This window comes from Tachysurus fulvidraco, chromosome 10 (genome assembly GCF_022655615.1).
Source record: "Tachysurus fulvidraco isolate hzauxx_2018 chromosome 10, HZAU_PFXX_2.0, whole genome shotgun sequence".
Classification (NCBI taxonomy): Eukaryota; Metazoa; Chordata; class Actinopteri; order Siluriformes; family Bagridae; genus Tachysurus; species Tachysurus fulvidraco.
This window is the reverse complement of record NC_062527.1, coordinates 19,000,795-19,025,413: the sequence shown is the minus strand read 5'-3', so window position 1 is coordinate 19,025,413 and position 24,619 is coordinate 19,000,795. Positions and strand designations below refer to the sequence as shown.

The following is a 24,619-nucleotide window of genomic DNA, read 5'->3' as shown; positions in this document are numbered from 1 at the left end:
TCAAACAAAATGTGCAGTTGTTTAGTAGGATGAGTTGTTGAGGAAACAGCTTGATACAATATGCATCCTAAAACTGGCCCTAAGCTAAACACATTGTTCAGGACAGATAAAGGGATGAAAAAATAAACAATAGCAGACATATAGGCAATCTTTAACTCTAATTAAATGAAGGCTAAATATGTTTCCTATTAAGAATCTTAAATATCAAAATACAAAACATCTCTGTGGAAAAGAACACACCGGTTCTGTAGCCTAGAATAAACATGAGTCAGTGAATATTATGGTTCGTTTAAACACTAACATTTATTTCATTACCGTATAAATAATGATAGAAATCACTGCTTCCTTTGAATGGCAGCTGTGGGCCGAGTCTTTATCCGTAGAATCTCAGGGACCGGTCGGCCGCTTTTCTCAAAAAAATCCAATCCCGTGATCCATTCGATGTCTCTAACGCGTGATTGGTGGAACCACAGCAAGTCCTCCACCCACTTTGACTCAACCTGGTTGCTCTGTATGCAAACAATGCTCTGGTTACTTTGGTGTTTATCATACCCTATACAAATATTATTTAATAATATTGGGAAACATATGAAAGGCAGAGAATATTAAAATGATATATAGGTTTCTATCATACTGTTTCCATCATTAGTAAAACATGTGCAAACATGACTATCACACCTGTATGTGCTTTATGATCAAAAAATACACATTTAGTTATTCCCTTTGATATTATAAAAACCTTCATACTTGCACTTATTTATAGTGATATTCTAGGCATCACACAAAAATCTGGACATCCATCCATCCATTCATACTTCTATCCATTCATCCATCCATCCATTTTTTGCACTTTTTATCCTACTCGGGGTCACAGCGAACTCAAAATCTATCCTAGGAGACTCATGGTGTATACATGGTGGTGGAGAACCTGGACACACACCAGTTCACATACTACAGAATATTTAGAGATGCCATGAAGCCTACAATGCAGGACCTTTGGAGTTGGGGAGAAAACTTGTTCCTGGGGGAAACCCAGAGACAGGGGGAGAACATGCAAACTCGATCAATCGAATAGTACAGTGGTGTCCAATTTCATCCCCAAAAGGTCCACGTAGGTGCAAGTTTTCATCCTGATCAAGAAGGAGCCACACCTGACTCCACTTGTTTAATCAACTGATCTTTGCTTTTAATATACTGTACTATGAGGTGTGGCTTCATATAAGGGCAGAGGGAACACAAGTTAATGATTAAAAGGTTGGGGTTCAAACCCCAGAAACACCAAGCTGCCACTGTTGGGCTCCTGAGCAAAGAACCCTGTCTGATCCAGAGGTGCTGCATCATTACTGACCTTGCTCTCTAAAAAAATTATTTGATATGAATAATTATGTAAATGTATTAGGCTTCAAATGTTTAAAAAAAAATGAAGACTTGAGGGCAATAGATAAAACATCTGTCCCTGTCTGTGTGTGTGTTTCTCTGTATATTGGCTGAACTGTATGTCTCTCTGTGTGTCTGTGTCTATGTGTACATCTGTTTGTGTCTCTCTGTTTCTATGTGTACATCTGTTTGTGTCTCTCTGTGAGTCTGTGTCAATATGTATTTATGTCTGTATGTGTGTATCTATAAACAGAATATAATTGTTAGGAACAATATAAAACACAAATGAAAATGACATCAACAATGTTGCCAATGATGATATCACCGAGAACATTGATTTATAACAGTCATTGTGTGTGTGTGTGTGTGTGTGTGTGTGTGTGTGTGTGTGTGTGTGTGTGTGTGTGTGTGTGTGTGTGTGTTTTCTCACCGCGCAGCTCTCAGTGTTGTCAGGTCGGTGTGGCATTAGAAACGACACAGTGTTTAATTCTTCCTTACACTCCCTCACTGACTGATCTGAGTTCAAGCAGCTCGTTAAGATGGCAAAATAATGAGTGGGGATCGGGATACGAGTACCTGTAACAAACCTACACACACACACACACACACACACACACACACACACACACACACACACACACACACACACACACACACACACTTAAAGTACAAAATATTCTGAAAAGAAAATAATATACAATAATAATAATATACAAAAATAAATAAACTCCTATAGAGTAAATAGAATTTTATAAGAATGGAAAAATACATAATTGGTCATGACAGCAAAAGAATCCTTTTACACAGGCACAATGAATCCTTTTACACAGACACAGACAGTGATGATGAGAAATAGTGAAAATTGAATAGAGAACAGATTTACGATTTAATTTAAGACTGTGGTTTCAGAGGAATGATAACAGAGAAAAGACGAGATGAATTCCATGAATGTTTCATGTGAGTATTAACAGGAGTTCACAACTGTGTGTTTAATTTGGGGCTGTTTATGTGTGTCTCAAAATGAAGGGAGCCCTGGACCTGAGAGTGCATGTACATCAGGATACAGAGTCAAGCTGTTAAAACCTGCTTCCCATGCACACATTTCCGGACCAGGGTGTAACACAGAGAGAGCTAAGACATTTTAATCCAGTTATATGAGCACTATAGAGAACTGCAATGAATGGCAGATGGTGACTAACTTTTGGTTAAATACTTAAGTCAACATTAAGAATAACCAAGGTAATTGTACAGTAGCTCATAGTGTAATATCTGTAAATCGTTAATTTGCCTATGATGTATGACATCATGGTTCATGCTACCATATGCTGGTAAGCGAATTAGGTGTGTGAATGTGCATCTCATTCAGGGTGTGTTCCTGCCTTAGTGAATAATCTTCCCAGCAATGGCTCCAGATTTACCACAACCCAGTGCATACTGACAGAGAATTAATGAGTAAATTCATATTTCTCTTCAGACCTGGACGTGGAATATTTGTCTTCAGTCTTGGAAATGGAAATACTTACATACTTTCCAAATAAACTCTGATGTACGCAGATATCGTATGATGGCTCAGATTGGGTCTGAGTGAAAAAGAAATATTCTAAACATTAAAAATAAAACATACTGATTGATCTGGTCTGCAGTGTCATAGAGGCCGTCAAAGTTGTAATCAAACGCAGGTCCTGTCACCACATTTATACCGTTATACTGCGAGGAATACTTCAGGAGCAAAACATTGTGGAAATATTCCCACAGTCCTGCAGAACACACACACACACACACACACACACACACACACACACACACACACACACACACACACACACACACAATCAGTAAAAAAAAACAGTCAGTTAATACATGTCAAGAATGCTAAAGGTGTGTGAACTCACGCTTAAATGCTGGGTACATGGGAACCACATTACTCAACGTCAGACCATCATACTGTTCTTCTACTGTGCTGTTAAGATCTGCGACACACACACACACACACACTGATACATACTATTTCTCAACACTGTCAATATAGTGATTGAAAACATTACAGGAAACGTTTCCTGCAAGTCGAATACACAATAATAGCATTGAATTAAATTAGCATTTTCAGCCCCCCTTCCTGGCATTAAATTTCAATCTGGAGAGTTGGTGTGTGTGTGTGTGTGTGTGTGTGTGTGTGTGTGTGTGTGTGTGTGTGTGTGTGTGTGTGTGTGTGTGTGTGTTTATATATGCAGTACTTACTGGGTGGATAGAGGAAGAAGTATGTAATGTTAGCGCTGCTGTTGTATTGGTTACACGTAGGACTCTGATCAGCTTGGATCCTCACATCAGCTCTCAGACAGTCTGGTATCACTGCGGGCAAAGAGCCAGAATCACCTCCAGCCTACAGGGGGCAACACACAGGTTTACACTTTAACGCATTTACATTACTACGTAAACTATAAGCTCTATGTGACTACAGAATGCTGAAATATGGAATATGGCATGTAATATTTATCTTTATACATGCAATTTCATTTACGTGGCATCATTTCTGGTTTCTGCCATTTTATGCGCCTTTGACCTATATAAGGATGCAGGCTGCACATGTTCCTCTCCAGATGGGGTTCTCATGTCTAGTTTGCCTCATGCTCAGTGTAGTCATCCTGCCCTGTCCCTGTCCCACCGATGTGCTGCCTGGTTTGACCCTGCCTCATCTCCTGTTGCTGTTTTCTGCCTACTTGTCAAGCTTGATAATCTGAGTTTATACTTGTGCCCAGCATTTAGGTTCACATCTGCTGTCCCTGACACTCCTATCGAAAAACTCTCCATATCATTAAGAAACTTGGACCTGTAAGGTGCTTCTAGCGCTAATTTCTGGCCAGATATCTAACACCATATAACTACGAACAGAACTTACCACATAGGTCCCATTCAACACTTCTGGTGAAAAAAACATTTAGCAATGCTTCTACTGATGAACTTTTCCCCACTATTCCCATAACTCTGCCTGCTTAGAGACAGGAAGGAAATTAATAGCTCTAGAAATAGATTTGCTTCCTCTTAGCTCTTATCAGCTCCATGAAAAACATTCTAAGAAATCATAAAACAAGAACAGCATAGTCATAAAAAAAACCTCAAACATGACTAAGAAAAAAAATGACTAGGCCTAAATTGCCATTGTGTTGTCCTCACTAACTAAAAGAAAACAAATATACAGAACGTAGGTGGAAAAGCTACAGTAAGTACTGTACGCCTATAATTCCTTAACAAGAAGCACCACCACCAGCAACGGTAACCTGAAATAAAAATAAAGTCTCCGTCATTGCTTTGGAGAAATTCTGCTTCAATTCACAGATGTTTTGGACACAGAATCCTGAAGGCGTTGAGGTCTGGATTTTGACCTGTTCAATCATACATCTTGATTTTTTTCTTCATAAGCCATTCAGATGCTGATTTTGATTTTGATCTTTGATTTTGATCAGCATCTTTGTTCAATCATACATCTTGATTTTTTTCTTCATAAGCCATTCAGATGCTGATTTTGATCTTTAGTATGACACAGTTTCAGCTTTGTTGTCTCAATGACTGCAAGTTTTCCAGGTCCTGAGGCTGCAAAACCATGTTTGTCAGATGGTGTGAAGTGTTTTCTGTGATTCACAGTGAGTCGTTTTCATGAAGAAGGAAAGTCTTAACTTCAAATATGCTTGTAGCTTATCCAGATGTGTATTTGTGTTGTCACTTATTACAAACATGTAAAACCAAGTATAAACCAAAACCCTCTGCACCATTGCCATGGTTACACAACAGTTTCCACTGGATAGTTGAGGGAAATTTATTTTATTTAAGTGACTTCCATGGGAAATATTTATGTTAGTAATACCCTATAACAAGGTTCAGGTACAGTAAATGGTTTGCTATGTCGAAATGGTTCGTGGTCAGTTACTCCAAAGCATTCATCAAAACATTTACTCAAAAACTCCCTGAGTTGATGTGAGGAAGAAACCTTAAGTGGAGCCAGACTCAGAAGGGAACCTCATCCTCATTTGAGTAACACTGGATAATGTAACTGTAAATAAATTCCTTTCTACAATGGTTTAAAGTAGAGTTGGAATTTAAAGAGCTCCTGAGGAACTAATATATAATATCTAACAATTTTTCCCTTTCTTTGATTTTCTATTGTTTTTCAAGCATAAAAATAACTCTAACAATGTTCCAAAAGAAGGCGAAAGAAACAGAGTGTGTGTGTCACATGTGCCAGGGACAACTGAGTAAGACCCGAATGCAAGACACAGGCAGAGCGTTTGATTTAAGAGTTTTTAACGAGACAATAGTCACTGTGGTTAGCAGCGAGCAGGCAAAGGGAGGAGAACAACGCTACACCAAAGCACAGTTTGAGCAAACGGTGAACCAGAAAAACTACTGAAATCTAAAAGAAATCCTGTAACTTAGGAGTATGCAAGAAAGTTTATGAAGCAGCTTATAAATGGCTACAAGAAATATCCAGGGATAGAAAGCAGTGACGTACACACACTTGTTGGACATGGTTTCCTGAGCAAGACTAAATCATCACTTTTTACTGCATTTTTTTATATATATATATTCAGCTTATGTTACCTTGGACAAGTAAAAGGAACATTTTCAATTGAAAAGTTGCCAACCAAAAGTCTACACTTCAGGTGCTCAATTCTGCGTCACCTTTTAGCATTTGCTTTTCTTTCTGCTGTCTTGCCAGTGTTCTTGCCCAGTCTCTGCACATAATGTACCTTGTATTTTATTTTTCATAACAAGAAAGTCATCACTCTGGTTCCCTCAACAAAAAGCCAGTAGAATTTTATCCATTGGCTTTTGGAATATTGCAGAAAATAAGCTCTGTGTCCAAACAGAAATCTATTATTTTTACAGATTTATTTCAAGATAATTTTCAAGATAAATGAACATGACTTGTGAAGCCAAATACAATGAATGACCTCTCAGCACTTGACTTCCTACCTCTTAACTTCTGACAATCTTTCAATCTTTATTTAAAAACATTTTCCATGATACGGATCTGCTTTGCTCTTTTTTGTATATTTGTGTTATTAGTATAAATATGACATCCATCTTTTTCTTGAAATGTAAAATATTTAGAAAATCACAAGTGGGTTACAATTAATGTATTTTATGTGATAGAATAAAATGTAAAAGTATCTCGAGTTTGTGTTAAACACGGACCTTAAAAACATTTAAGGCATTTAATCAAAAATCAATAGAAAATAAAGACTTCCAAGGATTGAATTTTCAGACTCTATATTCTGTCTATAATCTATAATCTGTATTTTTTCTCTCTCTTTCTCGCTCTTACTTCTCCTGCTTTGTGACAGTTGTGTTAACACCAGCAACTGTCAACAGTTAAACACACGATATTTCTCACATATCTTTGGTTTTAAATGGTGAAATGGAGAGATAATGATCAGCAAATTGTACAAGCCCAAACCTGTGGAGCTTTTACAACCTGTGGAAACATGTAGGACACGAAGCCACAGGTGAGCTGAATCATAGACTTGTTTTACAAAATGAACGCTTAGATGTCACTCATCATTTCCAGTATCAATCGCCTGTTGTAGTTAAAAATACTTTATAGTAGTAAATGTGTAAGGGTGTTGAACAGCTAACAGCTAACGTTTTTTGGGAACTTTTTTTAATACTTTCATTAGCATTGAAACAAGTTCATATAAGTGTTTCCATAATTTTCATTTTATCTAACTGGAAACACAGGATATTTTGTGGGTCAATTTATGCAAGAAATGTGGTATTCATGGAGATCCTGCTTCAGAGCTTCAGAGTTTGTTTAACCCACTTTTCCCAGTAAATATTCCACTCTGACAGTGGAACAGAAATAGATTTTCAGTGTAAACAAATGGATGATGTTCTGTCTGTGAGTCTGACCTAAAATGAGTCAGGACTCTGTTAATATTATCATTTACATCGAACATGGAAACATTTGTTTGTAAAAACTGTTATAGGTTATCTGAAAGTTTTCTATGAATATATTGGCCCTAGGAGGCTAGGTACTGTACAGTGTACATAGGACTTTCAGTTCAATTAGGACAAAAACACAGATGCTTTATTAAATGATGTCCATGTATCAGTGTATACATGGGCTGTGCAGTGCAGTGGCTGAGCTGCATTATTGGATGGTTTTAGGATGGGCTCCTTTTAGTAACGCCATTTAGTTTCCATTTTGTTGTTAACTGTGAGTTTTGCCTTCTCTGGTTGTTTGTGAGCATCGGAAAATACCACAAGATCAGCCTTATAGTAAAGTGGTGAATTATGTGATTGTTATTTATCACGGATGTAAAACTGGAAGGAATTTTCAGTTCAGTTGACCTATGAAAATGTACTATGTATACATATATACTATATATTGATGTGTGTGTGTGTGTGTGTGTGTGTGTGTGTGTGTGTGTGTGTGTGTGTGTGTGTGTGTGTGTGTGTGTGTGTTTGTTCATGCCCACCTGTTTCTCCACAGTAAAAGAGCTCCAGAGAGGCATGAGCTGCTGTTTGCTGTATGCACTGATGAATCCATGCTGATGAAGGATACAGTAATCTGAGTTAGACTGCAGCACTAAGGGCCGGCCGAACAACAGGTGTTTGCTCTCACTCATTGAAACTGGAAACATGCAAGCACAAAAATTCAGCAACGTTTTCTATCTTCATGCAAGTTACACACAAATACAGATATTAAATATATTGGATTGATAGAAACTATTAAGAATGTGCTATTTCTAATGATGTACCAGAAACACACACACACACACACACACACACACACACACACACACACACACACACACACACACACACACACACACACACACACAGACACACCAGGGCTCTTAAGTTTTGAAGACAGGCAATTGTTTAATTTCCATTTATTAATTTGTGTTTGTGTGTGTGTGTGTGTGTGTGTGTGTGTGTGTGTGTGTGTGTGTGTGTGTGTGTGTGTGTGTGTGTGTGTGTGTGTGTGAGAGAGAGTGAGAGAGAGAGAGAGAGAGAGAGAGAGAGAGAGAGAGAGAGAGAGAGAGAGAGAGAGAGAGAGATTATTACTGGTGTTGTTTATTGTAAGTGTTTGTTGCCTTTTTGGACTCCTTTATCATTTGTAATGTTGCAACCATTTAAAACAGTTTGGCTCAAGCCCAGCCATTTTTAGGGTCATGATTGAGGACAATGTCCCGTCCAGAGACAAACTCTTTCCTGTTGAGGTTTTGTTCAAACCGACCCTCTCTAATGAATATGGTTTTTGTTAATTCGTTGTTGTGTTAAATCTTACCCAGATAGTACTATATTCTGATTGGATATTGTGTAGCCTCTTTTTTTTGATTGGCTGATAAGTGTCAGGCTCGACTAAGAACTGAAACGCACTTGATTCCTGCCCGGTTCCATAGAGACAGCGGTGCGGAGAGATACATTTTGGGTGCTGCGGCTTATTAAGTATATGATAAATAGTCAAAAGGTTTTTCTGCGTGAGAAATACGATGTGTGGCGGGAGAACGTGACAAAAAACCCAAACGAGTGACTGTCACTCTCAATGCGTGACACTTGACAGCCCTACACACACACACACACACACACACACACACACACACACACACACACACACACACACACACACACACACACACACACACACAATTGTTCAGACATTTCATTTATACAGTCATTCAAATAATGTTTTTTTCAGCTGAGAACATTGTGTTTTACCGAATGTTCTAATAATGTTATCTTTTACCTGGATTATTCAAAACAGTTAAAGCGTCCACCAAAAAACCTTGTGAATGTGCCATGTTTTCTTGTAAGAATGCATGTAAATTCTAGCAGAAACTTTAAAGATTTTTAGCCAAATTTGCTAGCCAGTTTGTTAGCCAAATATCAGCTACTGTAGCTATGTCAACCTGGGCAGAATAAACCGTTAATATGAGTTAAGTAAGGATGGCACCTCACTGTTCACTGAGAAACACCACTGTTGTGAAGAATGGATTAGAGAATTTTATACTAACAAATAATAATATTAAGGGCTTTAAACTCATTCACACACCCTAAATTGAGCCTTTTATATGTATAGCAATATAAAACACACACAATAATGATTACCTTCCATGTCAGACATGTTGAGGCGAGAGTTTAGATTGATGTCACCCTACAATAAAAAACAATTTACAATAAAACACCACCAATACAGAACCATTAATGAGTGTTAGCAAGGATGAGTGTGTGGATGATAATGTGTGATATCAGAAATGAATTGAAATTTTAGCATTTGAATACAGGTATCTGCCCCAAAGGACATTTGTTATTGTTTTGTTTGCGGTTCCTATTTTGACCATCAGGTGCAATCAAAACCCTTTGGATGCTTAGAGGGTCAGTGAACAAATCAGTAGAACATTGGCTTATATTTGATAAATAACAACATTTTCTAAATCAATGTTCACTCAAAAGCATTTCAGTGGAAATGAAAATGTATTGAGTTGTTAACTTTGTGAAGAACAGTAGGTAGTAGGTGTTATAAATCAAGGGTATACAGTATGTCACGGGTTTGGATGCAGGTTTCAATTCCAATCAAGCAGAAGCACACCCGATTCCACCTGGTTAATTAGTTGATTTTCTTTTTAAAATACCATGAGGAAAAAGATGTGGTAACTTAGTGGTTAAAGTGATGGAGTATGTTGGAAGGTTGCTGGTTCAAATCCCATGCCCACCAAGCTGCCACTGCTGGGTCCCTTAGCAACCCTTAATTACTCAGTTGTGTAAAAAAAAATGTAAGTTGCTCTGGATAAAGGAAGTCAGCAAAATGCTGTAAATGTAAACATAGGTATTGTTTCTGCTCGGTTGGGATAAAAACCTCCACCCACACAACCCTTATGCGATCAGATTGGACACCACTGATATATACTGCTTATGATTGGGCTTTGCATCACCGCCTCCTATAGTTAATCTGCTATTAATATAAGGATTTTGAGGACATGTACCATGGCCTGGCAGGAGCAGCCAGGTGGGTAAGTGGACTCCAGGCTGGTTAGGGGACACTGGCCTGGAGCACTCTGCTCCACTGGAGGTTGAGGTGTGTAGGGTGGAGAGTGCAGCAGATGGTTCAAACTTCCATGAGTCCCATTGTTAGGTGCTGGAGTGATTTCTAAAACATCTGAAAATAGTGCTCATGTTTAAATTAAATTTGCACAGCCTTTCCATTTCATAAGCCTGTTTTGTTCTGTCCCGAGAATCAAAGACGTCAATGAAGTTACTGTGTACAGTAACATATCTGTTAATAAATCATTTCGAAACTCTGTTACTTTAGGAGAGAAACACACAAAACTGCTTTCTGAAACAAAAACACACAAAGAAGACCAGATGTTTCCACAGCACTTGTGTTCCTTGTGTTCTGTGTAACCAGAAAGTTAAAAACCTACAAATGGCCTAATGGTTAGAGAGTCTGACTTGTAACTTGAAGGTTGTGGGTTGGAGTCTCGGGCCGACCACAACTGAGGTGCCCGTGAGCAAGGCACCGAACCCCCCCAACTGCTCCCCGGGCGCCACAATGTAAATGGCTGCCCACTGCTCCGGGTGTGTGTGTTCATTGCTGTGTGTGTGCACTTTGGATGGGTTAAATGCAGAGAACAAATTCTGAGTCTGGGTCACCGTACTTAGCCGTATGTCACTTCACTTCACTTTTTTGTCAGTTTGACGTGCTGAAAAAAAGAACCTTGTGCTGTTTGGTTTCCAAATTCCATGATCTTTTTGATCCTATTTTCAGTAGCTTTAATTATTAATGTATACTTTTGATTCCTTTTTGAAGTATCATAGATCTATAGACCTATAGACCATAATTAACGCTCTGCAAAAGTTTGGAACACACCAAACACAAATTTCGGTAAACAAAGCGATGTTGTGATGAATGAATGAATGAATGAATGAACGAACATAGAAATGACACAATCAACATTCACAATGAATGAACATAAGCATGTGAACACATCCTATGTGTTATCATTGCAGCCTATTTAATGTCATATTAATGTTGAAGCTTTGCTTTGCTAATCCTTGTTTTGTTTACTGAAATTTGTGGTTGGTGTGTTCTCACTTATAATACATTAAATCTGCATATCTGCTTTCTCTCTAAAAAAAAAAGGCTGAGAAAGACTTTTGCAGAGTAGTTTTGTGATAATCGTTTGACAATTGTTTGAAAATTGCATAATAATGTACAACATGCATAGAACGTTTCCTGATCCACATAAATTTCTAAGACCTAACATTTGTCAAACGATTATCACAAAACTACTAACAATAATCTGCAATGAAATAAATAAAAATAAATAAATAAACAAATCCTGTTATTTAGTACAGAAATAGCTCCCAGCTTGGAATTTTCTAATTCTGAGTAAGACCTCTTATTTGTGTGCAACTAATAGGATAATTGCAGTTGCATGTGCAGGCAATTCTGCAGGCACAATAACCTTTTGTATAGTCCGTGAATAAGTCATTAATAGTCTGAGGAACATTTTTGCAGCTGTATGAGAAAATCATGTAGGAATTTTTTCCAGATCTTTTGGAGTTTTGCAGATATTCTGAAGTACAGTAAGTCTTCATTTAGAGTGTGTCTGAAAGGTTGCAAAATATTACATAATGTAATTTTTAAAAAGTGCTGTTTGAATTTGAAATGTTTCTCATTGACCCGTTAAAGGACAAGTCATTAAATAAACATAAATTTCTTTCATTTCAATATTTCTTTCATTCATTTCAACACACACTATTTACTGATTTTCCCTTTCTGACATTCCCAAGCATTTTGTTCTTTGTCCTGGACTCGTTACTAAATTGTGTTGTTTGTTGATTATCTGACTGGGGCCTGTTTATTCCTTAAGATTATGTCTTTATTTATTATATTTTACATGCAGTTTCATCTATTTCAGTGAGGCTTTTTGGCATGTGGATATAACATAATAAAATAGAAATATTCTTATTATTGTAATTGAAATGTTTTACCTCAGGAACTGAACTTTATTACAGTAATATTTCAGGAAGGTTTAGATGCTGTAACTACTTTTATCCTGCTGTGTTTCCTTCAAGTGTGCTTATCATTTCCCTTTCCTTAATTTCTTTTTTTTTTTCTTTCTTCTTCTTTTGACTGCTCTGATGTTAATGGGACAGTTTATTATCTCTTAGCAAATATAAATAAAATTAGATATTATCCTTCCCAATAAGGATAAGCTAACAAGGTTTATAATGTACCAGAGACATAGTTTATAAACAAGACTTTATTTAGTTTGTAATTCGTAATTTGGTAATTTGTGTCGTAAAAGTTAACACTTTAAATGTTCACCAGAACCCCTGTGTTCTTTCTTCCAGACAAACAGCCAGTAATAGTTTGTATTGGTAAATGTTTTACTTAAAGGTAATTTGTGTCGTAAAAGTTAGCAGTGAAAATGTTCACCAGAACCCCTATGTTCATTCTTCCAGACAAACAGCCAATAAAGAGAATGTGAAAACGTGATTTACAGGGTTGTACATTAATAAAACAAAACTCACCACACATAAGATTATAAAGTTCAACGTTGGAGAACGGCTCCACCTCAGTTTGAAAGTTAAACTTAGGGCCGTAACTAAGAAACATTGCCTAGAATAGAGGAAGAGTGAATGAGAAGTCATTAAAAAAACAGTGAGAGCATGAGATGGTCTGAGTGTTTGCTTGGGACGTTACATGGAAAGGCTGTTTAGAACACAAACACGCACACACACGCACACACACACACACACACACACACACACACACACACACACACACACACACACACACACACACACACACACACACACACACACAGACACACACACACCCATACACAAACACACACAGTCAGACAAACACATACTCACCTGCATGTTAGGGTCATCGTTGTCATATCCATGATTTCCACCAGAGCAAAAACGGAGAGAACCTGGGTATCTACAGAAAATGTGTGTAATAACAGAAAATGTATAATATACTCTCTCTCTCTCTCTCTCTCTCTCTCTCTCTCTCTCTCTCTCTCTCTCTCACACACACACACACACACACACACACACACACACACACACACACACACACACACACACACAATGTGAAGGTCTGTGAAATGAGCTCTTTGAATTGTACCTCTCGAACAGCCAGAGTGATTCGACGAGCACGTTGACATCCTCGATGCGTCTGCTGTGTGCATAGTGGAAACGTTTGGGCAGGTGAGCTTTGAGGTAGGGCTTTATCTTCTGATCAGGCTTCTGACACTACACACCAAACACATTCAGGTCATAAATACACTTACAGCATTCTTTACATGTGTTTGATTCAGCCAGTAATGTGTTGTTGAGATTTCTCTTGCCTGGTGTCAGGGTCATGTTTGGAAATTCCCAGCTGGAACATTCGGGCACAGGGCAGTGTGTGTCTTGTGCCATGTGTTTTTGTTTATGTTCTGTGTTCATCCTGCCTTACCCTTATTTCCTTCTTACCTCTCACAACTGTTCATTATGTCTTTTTGATTAGTTTTCATATATATCTCCTGTGGTTTTTTTTTTTGGTTGTTGTTTTCTATAATAATAGAAATGTGTTATAATGTGTTTTATAGATTTAAATATAAATATGAATGTTTATTTATTGAAATGTTCATCCATCTATCCATCTTCTCTACCTCTTATCATACACAGAGTCAGAGGGTACCTGTCTACCGACCCATCACAGGGCACATCCATGCACATTTGATAGCTAGCTAGCTATATAGCTAACTAGATAGATAGATAGATAGATAGATAGATAGATAGATAGATAGATAGATAGATAGATAGATAGATAGATAGATAGATAGATAGATAGATAGATAGATAGATAGATAGATAGATAGATAGATAGATAGATAGATAGATAGATAGATAGATAGATAGATAGATAGATAGATAGATAGATAGATAGATAGATAGATAGATAGATAGATAGATAGATGGATGTGTTAAGTAGTGCTAAGCAGCCATGACCCTATTTGTTGAACTTACTAACAAATATTACTATTTTTCTGGAAATCTTCTCTGTGGTAATGAATGACTTTTTTAAACAACTTCAGTTTACATACCGTCAGTTTGGCAACTAATCCTTCAGCATCAACTGTAAACAGAAAACAAAAAGTGAGTCAGTTATGCCACACCTACTGGTGCAAACACATCTAGTCATATTGTACCATTTTCCAGAGAATAAGTCAGAAATGAAACACTTGGATGAGTGTGTGTGATGCAGCCCAAGTCAAAGCACAGTTTTCACTACAAACTTGATTCTTTATAGTATATTTTTATAAGTATTTAATCCTCTTATTATTCCTCATAATTATCAATAAAAGGCAAAACAAATTACCTGAATGTTTAAAATGCTACTAAATTAAAGAGAATTTAAATGCATTTAATTGAAAATTTAAATGAAAAAAAAAATTAATTAAATTAAAAAAATTAAAAATAACACATTTAAAATTACATGAATATGACCTCATTTGCACATGCTTGGGCAGGGGCTTGGGGGCTACTGTGTTTTCTGATAGTATTATTTCTCTTTTAGTTCTTACTGGATACTTGAATCTATCTATCTATCTATCTATCTATCTATCTATCTATCTATCTATCTATCTATCTATCTATCTATCTATCTATCTATCTATCTATCTATCTATCTGCATAACATACTGTACCTTTGATCCATGTATAGTTACATGAATCATTTCCTGAATCAGTTACATGTCATCACTTAAGTTACAGCCGTTGTAAAGAGGAAGTCCTTCAACCGCCTTTCTTTTTTTTTCTCTCTTAACAAAACCAAGGCCAATTACATTTGTCTTGTCAGGACACCGAAGACCATAAAGTGTGAAGACTTTCCTCACCAATTGCACACCATTGCTTAATCCATTAATAAGTAGTGTCTGCTATCCTACTCCCCTCCTTGAACCGCCACCTTATTGTGGTGGAGGGGTTTGCGTGCCTGAATGTTCCTAGGAGCTATGTTGTCTGGCGCTTTTTGCCCCTGGTAGGGTCTCCCAAGGCATACAGGTCCTGGGTGACAGGCCAGTCAAAGAGCGGTTCAAAAAACCCTTATGAGTAAAGTTAAACCAAGGTCCGTGACGTCGCCCGGTAAGGTGCAACCGGGGCCCCGCCCTGGAGCCAGGCCCGGGGCTGGGGCTCGTATGCGAGCGCCTGGTTGCCGGGTCTTGCCCCACGGGGCCTGGCCGGGGTCAGCCCGAAGGAGCGACATGGGGCCGATCTCCTGTGGGCCCACCACCTGCAGGAGAAACCGTAAGGGGCCAGTGCAATGTGGATTGGGTGGCAGTCGAAGGCGGGGGCCTCGGCAACCCAATCCCCAGACACGGAATCTGACACTAGGGACATGGAATGTCACCTTACTGGGGGGGAAGGAGCCTGAGCTGGTGCAGGAGGTTGAGAGATACTGACTAGATATAGTTGGGCTCACCTCCACACACAGCTTGAGCTCTGGCATCCAACCCCTTGAGAGAGGCTGGACTCTCTACTACTCTGGCATTGCCCATGGTGAGAGGCGGCGGGCTGGTGTGGGCTTGCTCATAGCCCCCCAGCTCAGCAACCATGTGTTGGAGTTCACCCTGGTGAACGAGAGGGTTGTTTCCCTGCGCCTTCGGGTCGGGGATAGGTCTCTCATGTTTATTTGTGCTTATGGGCCAAATGGCAATGTAGAGTACCCGACCTTTTTGGCGTGTCTGGAAGGGGTGCTGGAAAGTGCTCCGACCAGGGACTCCGTCGTTCTACTGGGGGACTTCAACGCTCACGTGGGCAGTGACAGTGACACCTGGAGGGGCGTGATTGGGAGGAACGCCCCCCCCCCCCCGACCTGAACTCGAGTGGTGTTCTGTTATTGGACTTCTGTGCTAGTCACAGTTTGTCCATAACGAACACCATGTTCAAGCATAAGGGTGTCCATCAGTACACATGGCACCAGGACACCCTAGGTCGGAAGTCGATGATCGACTTTGTGGTTCCTTCATCTGACCTCCGGCCGTATGTCTTGGACACTCGGGTAAAGAGAGGGGTGGAGCTGTCAACTGATCACCACCTGGTGGTGAGTTGGATCTGATGGCGGGGGAGGAAGTTGGACAGACTTGGCAGACCCAAACGTACTGTGAGGGTCTGCTGGGAACGTTTAACAGAGTCTCCGGTCAGAGAGATCTTCAACACTAGAAATACTGGATTTTTTATTTTCTGGTGCAGGTCCCAAGGTGTGATTCCCCCCTGTTGAGATTTTCACAGTTCTTCAGCCCTGCTTTTGTTGTGCAAATGGCCCCATCACCTGTGAGGTCTGGCTCTTTTGCATTTGTTCACTCAGAGTAGCTCAGATCCAAGGCAGGCCAATCCTCTGTCTGTGACGGAAAACTTCAAGGCCTATCTATACAAAATAGTCTGTTTAATTTATATAAAAAAATTGTGTGCTAAGGTTTGTCATTGCCATAGTACATATCATATTTATACAACCCTTGTGCAAACCTGGGGTCTATTTGACTCATCTGGAAAGTTTAATGTGTCATAACTTGGGTTTCCTTCCACATATTTGCCTGAAATTTACCAGGATTGTTCCAAGTTATGAACTTTGCAAGTAAAATGAATCTTGTCCTCCCGGGTCAATTTGACCCGGCCACATTTAGTGGGGCAATAGGTCACACTTTTACCCTTTTCAGCGCAATGAACATACATACAGACACAAAAATGCACACATAAAATGTCCACTAACACACGCACACACCACAGACACACACACACATGCACACACACACACACACACACACACACACACACACACACACACACACACACACAAATTGGCCATTGCATTTCATTATGCCTTTTGATACACTTTTGATATGCCTTTGCCTAGCAGAGGAGTGTGTATGAGACATCCCTTACTTGGGAAAGAATGAAAAGTTGCTAATACATGAATAAAATGAAAACTTGCTAACACTTCAGTCTCCAACGTATGTTTGTAGACAAATGTCATAAGCTGAGTGAAGTTATGGTCCATGGCTTTTTACATGTTCTTACACATACAGAATATAATGATGTAATTTCATTTTCATTGGCCATCAATGAATTATAACACCAAAAGAGAATTTTGAGACGGAACAAGAACCCAACATGCCTCCACAGAAGATGCACCCTGGTACTGGGAAGCCCTGTCTGAGCCAGACGACAAAAGACGGCACTGTGTGGGTAGAGGAGGACATTGGAATTCCCAGTGCAGTAGCAAATCGCTTGTGATTCACTGCACAAGCTGGACCCTGGGTGACTGGGGTACTTTCCCAAGTAAGGAGATGCATTGCAGACATGTTTGGTCTCCAAATCCGTGGCCATCCAGAACTTGATCCCAAATTTGTCTGGCTTGGTTGCGATTGAAATGAATCTATCTCTTGGCATTGTCTCTTTGAAAGCCAGGAGATTGTTTTGAAACCATTTTGACCATTTCTAATGTCAGTAAATAATAAAACCTGTTTTTTCTAGGTCAAATTGACTTGAATGCTTATAAATAATACAAAATACATGTGTGTGTGTGTGTGTGTGTGTGTGTGTGTGTGTTTCGGCAGATCATATTTTGCCCTCTGCTTGGCAAAGGCATTTCAAAAGTGTGAAATATTTCCAAATGTGTAGCTTTTTTTTCTGGAGGCCTAATGAGATGCAATGCCCAATGTGTGTGTGTGTGTGTGTGTGTGTGTGTGTGTGTGTGTGTGTGTGTGTGTGTGTGTGTGTGTGTGTGTGTGGTGTGTGAGTGTGTGTGTTAGTGGACATTTTATGTGTGCATTTTTGTGTCTGTATGTATGTCCATTGCGCTGAAAAGGGTAAAAGTGTGACCTATTGCCCCACTAAATGTGGCCGGGTCAAATTGACCCGGGAGGACAAGATTCATTTTACTTGCAAAGTTCATAATTTGGAACAATCCTGGTGAATTTCAGGCAAATATGTGGAAGGAAACCCAAGTTATAACACATTAAACTTTCCAGATGAGTCAAATAGACCCCAGGTCTGCACAAGGGTTATATAAATATGATATGTTCTATGGCAATGACAAACCTTAGCACACAATTTTTTTTATATAAATTAAACAGACTATTTTGTATAGATAGGCCTTGAAGGTTTCCGTCACAGACAGAGGATTGGCCTGCCTTGGATCTGATCTACTCTGAGTGAACAAATGCAAATGAGCCAGGCCTCACAGGTGATGGGGGTGTTTGCACAACAAAAGGAGGAGAACAATGGAGCTGTAGGGGTGCTGGTAGGTGTGAGGTCCAGGGATTTTACGCAAAATTGCGCAGGTTTAGCAAAACTAGTGTCAACTCCCACCTCCGGCAGAGCTTCAACCAGATCCCGAGGGAGGTTGGAGACATTGAGTCCGAGTGGACCATGTTCTCCAACTCCATTGTCGACGCGGCCGCTCGGAGCTGTGGCCGTAAGGTCCCCGGTGCCTGTCGTGGTGGCAATCCCCGAACCCGGTGGTGGACCCCGGAAGTAAGGGATGCCGTCAAGCTGAAGAAGGAGTCCCATCGAGCCTGGTTGGCTCGGGGGACTCCGGAGGCAGCTGATAGGTACCGAAGGGCCAAGTGAGTTTCAGCCCGGGTGGTTACGGAGGCAAAAACTCGGGTCTGGAAGGAATTCGGTGAGGCCATGGAGAAGGACTATCGGTTGGCCTCGAAGAAATTCTGGCAAACCGCCCAGCGCTTCAGGAGGGGGAAGCAGTGCCCTGCTCACACTGTTTACAGTGGGAGTGGGAAACTGCTGACTTCGACTGGGGACATCCTCGGATGGTGGAAGGAATACTTCGAGGTTCTCCTCAACCCCACCGACATGTCTTCCACTTAGGAAGCAGAGGGCGGGGGCTCAGTTGTGGACTCGTCGATTCCCCAAGCTGAGGTCACTGAGGTAGTGAGAAGCTCCTTAGTGGCAAGGCACCGGGGGCGGATGAGATCCGCCCTGAGTACCTCAAGTCTCTGGATGTTGTGGGGCTGTCTTGGTTGACATACCTCTGCAACATCGCGTGGAGGTTGGGGACAGTGCCTCTGGACTGGCAGACTGGGGTGGTGTTCCCTCTGTTTAAGAAGGGGGACCGGAGGGTGTGTTCCAACTATAGGGGTATCACACTGCTCAGCCTCCCTGGAAAAGTCTATGCCAGGGTACTGGAGAGGAGAATTCGGCCGATAGTCGAACCTCGGATTCAGGAGGAACAATGCGGGTTTCGTCCCAGTCGTGGAACACTGGACCATCTCTATACCCTCGCCAGGTTGCTGGAGGGTTCATGGGAGTTTGCCCAACCAGTTCACATGTGTTTTGTGGATCTGGAGAAGGCTTTCGACTGTGTCCCTCGTGGTGACCTGTGGGGGGTGCTCTGGGAGTATGGGGTCCGGGACCCTCTGTTAAGGGCTGTCCGGTCCCTATATGACCGGAGCAGGAGTTTGGTTCGCATTGCCGGCAGTAAGTCAGACTTGTTCCCGGTGCATGTTGGACTCCGGCAGGGCTGCCCTTTGTCACCGGTCCTGTTCATTACTTATATGGACAGGATTTCTAAGCGCAGTATGGGGCCGGAGGGAATCCGGTTTGGGGACCACAGGATTTCGTCTCTGCTTTTTGCAGATGATGTTGTCCTGCTGGCTTCCTCAAACCAGGACCTTCAGCGTGCACTGGGACGGTTTGCAGCCGAGTGCGAAGCGGTGGGGATGAGAATCAGCACCTCCAAGTCCGAGGCCATGATTTTCAGTCAGAAAAGGGTGGCTTGCCCCCTTCAGGTTGGTGGAGAGCTCCTGCCTCAAGTGGAGGAGTTTAAGTATCTTGGGGTCTCGTTTACGAGTGAGGGAAGGATGGAGCGGGAGATCGACGGGCGGATTGGTGTATCTTTGGCAGTGATGCGGTCGATATACTGATCTGTTGTGGTGAAGAAAGAGCTGAGCCACAAGGCAAAGCTCTCTATTTACTGGTCATCTACGTTCCTACCCTCACCTATGGTTATGAGCTTTGGGTCATGACCGAAAGGACGAGATCCCAGATACAGGCGGCCGAAATGAGTTTCCTCCGCAGAGTGGCTGGGCGCTCCCTTAGAGATAGGGTGAGGAGCTCGGTCACTCGGGAGGAGCTCAGAGTAGAGCCACTGCTCCTCCACATCGAGAGGAGTCAGCTGAGGTGGCTCGGGCATCTGTTTCGGATGCCTCCTGGACGCCTCCCTGGGGAGGTGTTCCGGGCATGTCCAACCGGGAGGAGGACCCGGGGAAGACCTAGGACACGCTGGAGGGACTATGTCTCTCAGCTGGCCTGGGAACGCCTCGGTATTCCCCCGGAAGAGCTGGAGGAAGTGTCTGGGGAGAGGGAAGTCTGGGCATCCCTGCTTAGACTGCTGCCCCCGCGACCCGGCCCCGGATAAGCGGTAGAAGATGGATGGATGGATGCTATCCTACTCTGTCGTAAGCGCTTACTATAAAAGTAATAACATATTAGAAACAGCTATAGAGAGGCAAGGTTTGGAAAATCACACAGACATTTTTAATTAAACTTCAAATAATGAGTTTTGGAGAGAATTGCAGTAATGCATTGCTTGGATAAAAAAACAACAATGAAATGATTATAATTTCCTGCTAAATTGGCACTATTACACAATTCTCAATACCAACAATCAGTGTAGTGTGTGTGTAGGTGTGTGAGTGTGTGTGTGTGTACTCACAGGCAACGTTTTCATTTATTGCTCTGATTCGACCGAAAGGTCCCTCATTCACATAGAACTGTGAGACATCACCTGTGAAATTCTGAAGAACCTCCATTCGGTTGCAACTTGTTTCTGCCATTCCTACACACACACACACACACACACACACACACACACACACACACACACACACACACACACACACACACACACACACCCACACATCAAATGTCAGGCCAGACCAGGGATAAGGTAACTACACAGGAAGATAGACGAGATAAGATTCAATTTGTGAAATTGTCCTTGAAAGGATTATAGCTGCAACATTCAAAACTGTTCACACCCATTAAACAACAACCCAGTCTCACGGACATTGTCACGGAATTTAATCTTTTAACATAGCTCAAATACCACAGTCACCAAGCCACCCCTCCTAGGCCCCTGAGCAAGGCCCTTAAGCATCAGATGCTCAGCTGTATAAATGTTAGTCACTCTGCATAAGGACGTCTGCCAAATGCTGTAAACCTGAGGTTGTTTAAAGTAAAATGTTTGTTGAAATTCAACAAACAACATTTAGCCAGGTACATTGAATCATAATTTTCATTGCTTTTCCAAGCACACGTTGCTAATAGATGTATTCTAAGTTTTTACAGATGCTCATTTCGTTCATGTTTCTGCAATTCCTACAAACACACACGCACTATGCTTCTCTGATCTGCTTTGGAATTATATACAACCATCTTTTTTTTTTGTACCAAAAAAAATATTTCCCCTGTAAAACCTACCATCTTTGCTGTAGTCTGGAGCAAATACTTTTAACATGCACTATTAATGTAAAATTAATATGAACACCAAGTTTGACTGACTAATGTCATGGATGCTTACAGGATTGTGCTCACTAGAACATCTAAGATGAAAATGTGATTTCCTCTGATCTTCTCACATACTGTATTGCATTCAGGGGACTAGCAGTGGAGTAAAAAAACATGAGGTAGAGATGGAGGTAGCAAAGATGAGGATGTTGAGGTTCTAGTTAGGAGTAATGAGGATGGACAGGATTAGGAACTAGCACATCAGAGGGGGACAAGGTCAGAGAAGCTAGATTGAGACATGTACAAAAGATGGAGATGGTTATATTTGTAGAAGGATGATGGAGATGGACCTGCCAGGTAAGAAGTCAAATGAGGACATGAAGGTAATCGGTGTGAGAGTAGAGGATTTCGAGAATAGAGTAAGGAGGAAACAGATGATTTGCTGTGTCAACCCCTATCAGGAAAAGACAAACGTAGAAGAAGAATTCAAAACAAAGTTTGTAGTTGTTTTTGGCTCCATCCACTGTTCCCTAAACACAGTTTCCGAGCCCCTGTTGATCGTTGCTGTATGCCTACCTCTTACCCTGAGAGATGGTTTTCTTTAGAAGCACCTGGTTAAATAATCTCTACCACTGCCTGGCACAAGCTTGTAAGTGTAAATGAAAATTCTGCGGCCAAAACCAAATACATATTATGGCGTTCCACAAGGCTGTGCTCTAAGTCCCTTCCTGTTAATAAAAATTAATTACAAACCAATTGTTTTTAAAATAATTTTTAATTTAACACATCAAGGGGTCTTTTCTTTTCCCTTAAGCCCAGCAAAATGAATGTGCCCAAGCAGAAATGCTGCTTTAAACCCTAATTTTAAAGGTCCACTTATTTAGTCATTAGTTTAACAACCCAGTTTAACAATCCCATTATCCAATCATTTAATAAGATGAGATGACTTCAGTATCTCAGGTCATGGATGTGGATAATTGTGGATTGTAAATGAATGACATAACGTCTGAATGAAAAACACAAATTTCCCACAAACCTATCACGTTAAACAGAACATTCCCTGTATAGTGTCTGTGTGATGAGATCACATACTACAAGCTTCAAACCTAATGGTTTTGTAATAGTAATATCCAGTTACAGTACTCCCAAATGATGGAAAGTTAGCCACACATTTGTGTTTCGAATTTGTATAATGACACATTGATGCTAAGAGGAAGCAGTGAGCTGTGCGTCAGCAAGTGCCTTAACTTTCTCAGCTCAACTCCCTCTGACCTCAACTTTATATCCGTGAAGAAAAGATTTTACTATGCTGTAATATACAGAAAAAAAGGCTCTTCTATATTATTCATAAACCTATAATGAGACATATTACACATTGTTATAATTGATCCAGTTATGAAAAGTGCAGAGTTATAAATTACAGCCATATTTATCATGTGTTTATAAATTGTGAACAGAATGAATTAGATGTGGTGCGTCATGTAATATGGATGATCTCTAAAAACTTTATAAAGAAAACTACAGAGAGCACATTTTCAAGAGAGACATTATAGGAAATATTTATGTCAGCTATAAGTATACAGAAGTATCATTAATTAGGGATAATAACACATTATAAAGAGAATGTATCTCTCTCTCTCTCTCTCTCTCTCTCTCTCTCTCTCTCTCTCTCTCTCTCTCTTTCTCTCTCTAAAATGAATAACGAAATTAGGCCTTAAAAGTGTTATTTTTGTTATATCTTATACTGTCATTTGTTATGAACACAACTTATAATGAACCTAAAGTTATAATGAAAATAAAGATAGCTATAAAGTGTAATTCATCTTCATAAATTTTTACTGTAAAACTGTGTAACCTATGAACTGCTCATTCATTAATCCTTAGCAGTCAAATCCTGTAATACAATAAAAAAGCTTTTAACAAAGAGATTCGATACGGAAAATTCCCAGAAGCTCTGTTATCTCACCATGATCAGCTACAACGATGATGTTGATGCACTCGTGGAGGTCGAGCTGTTTGAGTCCGTTCATCAGCTGTCCAATCACATTGTCCACTCCTTGGATTGCACTGATCAGCTAAACGAAAGATGTAGCAATGTTTACATGTTTATAGTAGTTTTAATTTAAAATATTTTATGCTGCGTGGAAGAACATTCCCACACACTACATACTACATGCTTTTCTTTAACATATTTGGTTATTTATACAGTTAATGATATCACCTCTTTTATGTGGTATGATTTTAAGGTTACAGTTAAATTTTCTGTTTTGTGGTTATAAAAATTGATGCTGTTTCATTGTGGTGTTGTATTTACTGTACTGCACCATAACAGCTTTCATTAAACCCTCACACACACACACACACACACACACACACACACACACACACACACACACACACACACACACACACACACAGAACCTTAAGTACAGTAACGGCCTAATAAAAGCCAATAATTACGATTTATTGGGTTATTAAAGAAAGAACACTAGTCATACATTTTACAGGAAAAAAAACCCATGCAGTGGAATCATGGCAACAGTTAATTATGGGATTTAGGTGTTTTTGAGGAATTGATGTGAAACATATTGCTCAGAAAGTACAATGAAAATAATTTATACAGAACTGAGCAGTTTTTTTTATTATTAAGGGCCTTATTCAAGGACCCAGTAGCAGGGTCTTTAAAACAAACAGCTTCTGCTGTTAACAAAAG

At 40.2% G+C, this 24,619-nt stretch overlaps 1 protein-coding gene across 3 annotated transcripts in view; it reads right to left on the bottom strand.

The window, feature by feature from the left end:
* Nucleotides 1-284: 284 nt before the first annotated feature.
* The window catches only part of LOC113658015 (venom phosphodiesterase 1-like), a 47,545-nt gene continuing 23,210 nt past the window's right edge, over nucleotides 285-24,619 (bottom strand). For 2 of the 3 annotated variants that reach the window (XM_027170179.2, XM_047819319.1), the window contains exons 12-25: nucleotides 23,873-23,981; nucleotides 21,113-21,235; nucleotides 14,487-14,518; nucleotides 13,523-13,650; nucleotides 13,264-13,333; nucleotides 12,916-13,003; nucleotides 10,362-10,534; nucleotides 9,487-9,532; nucleotides 7,851-8,005; nucleotides 3,616-3,757; nucleotides 3,270-3,347; nucleotides 3,002-3,134; nucleotides 1,808-1,964; nucleotides 285-509 (exon numbers count right to left, since the gene is read on the bottom strand). In XM_027170179.2, the coding sequence (XP_027025980.2) occupies nucleotides 336-509; nucleotides 1,808-1,964; nucleotides 3,002-3,134; nucleotides 3,270-3,347; nucleotides 3,616-3,757; nucleotides 7,851-8,005; nucleotides 9,487-9,532; nucleotides 10,362-10,534; nucleotides 12,916-13,003; nucleotides 13,264-13,333; nucleotides 13,523-13,650; nucleotides 14,487-14,518; nucleotides 21,113-21,235; nucleotides 23,873-23,981 (1,608 nt within the window). In that variant the 3' untranslated portion in view covers nucleotides 285-335. The remainder of the gene's footprint in view (nucleotides 510-1,807; nucleotides 1,965-3,001; nucleotides 3,135-3,269; nucleotides 3,348-3,615; nucleotides 3,758-7,850; nucleotides 8,006-9,486; nucleotides 9,533-10,361; nucleotides 10,535-12,915; nucleotides 13,004-13,263; nucleotides 13,334-13,522; nucleotides 13,651-14,486; nucleotides 14,519-21,112; nucleotides 21,236-23,872; nucleotides 23,982-24,619) is intronic. The other variant, XM_047819320.1, reaches the window with a different exon arrangement.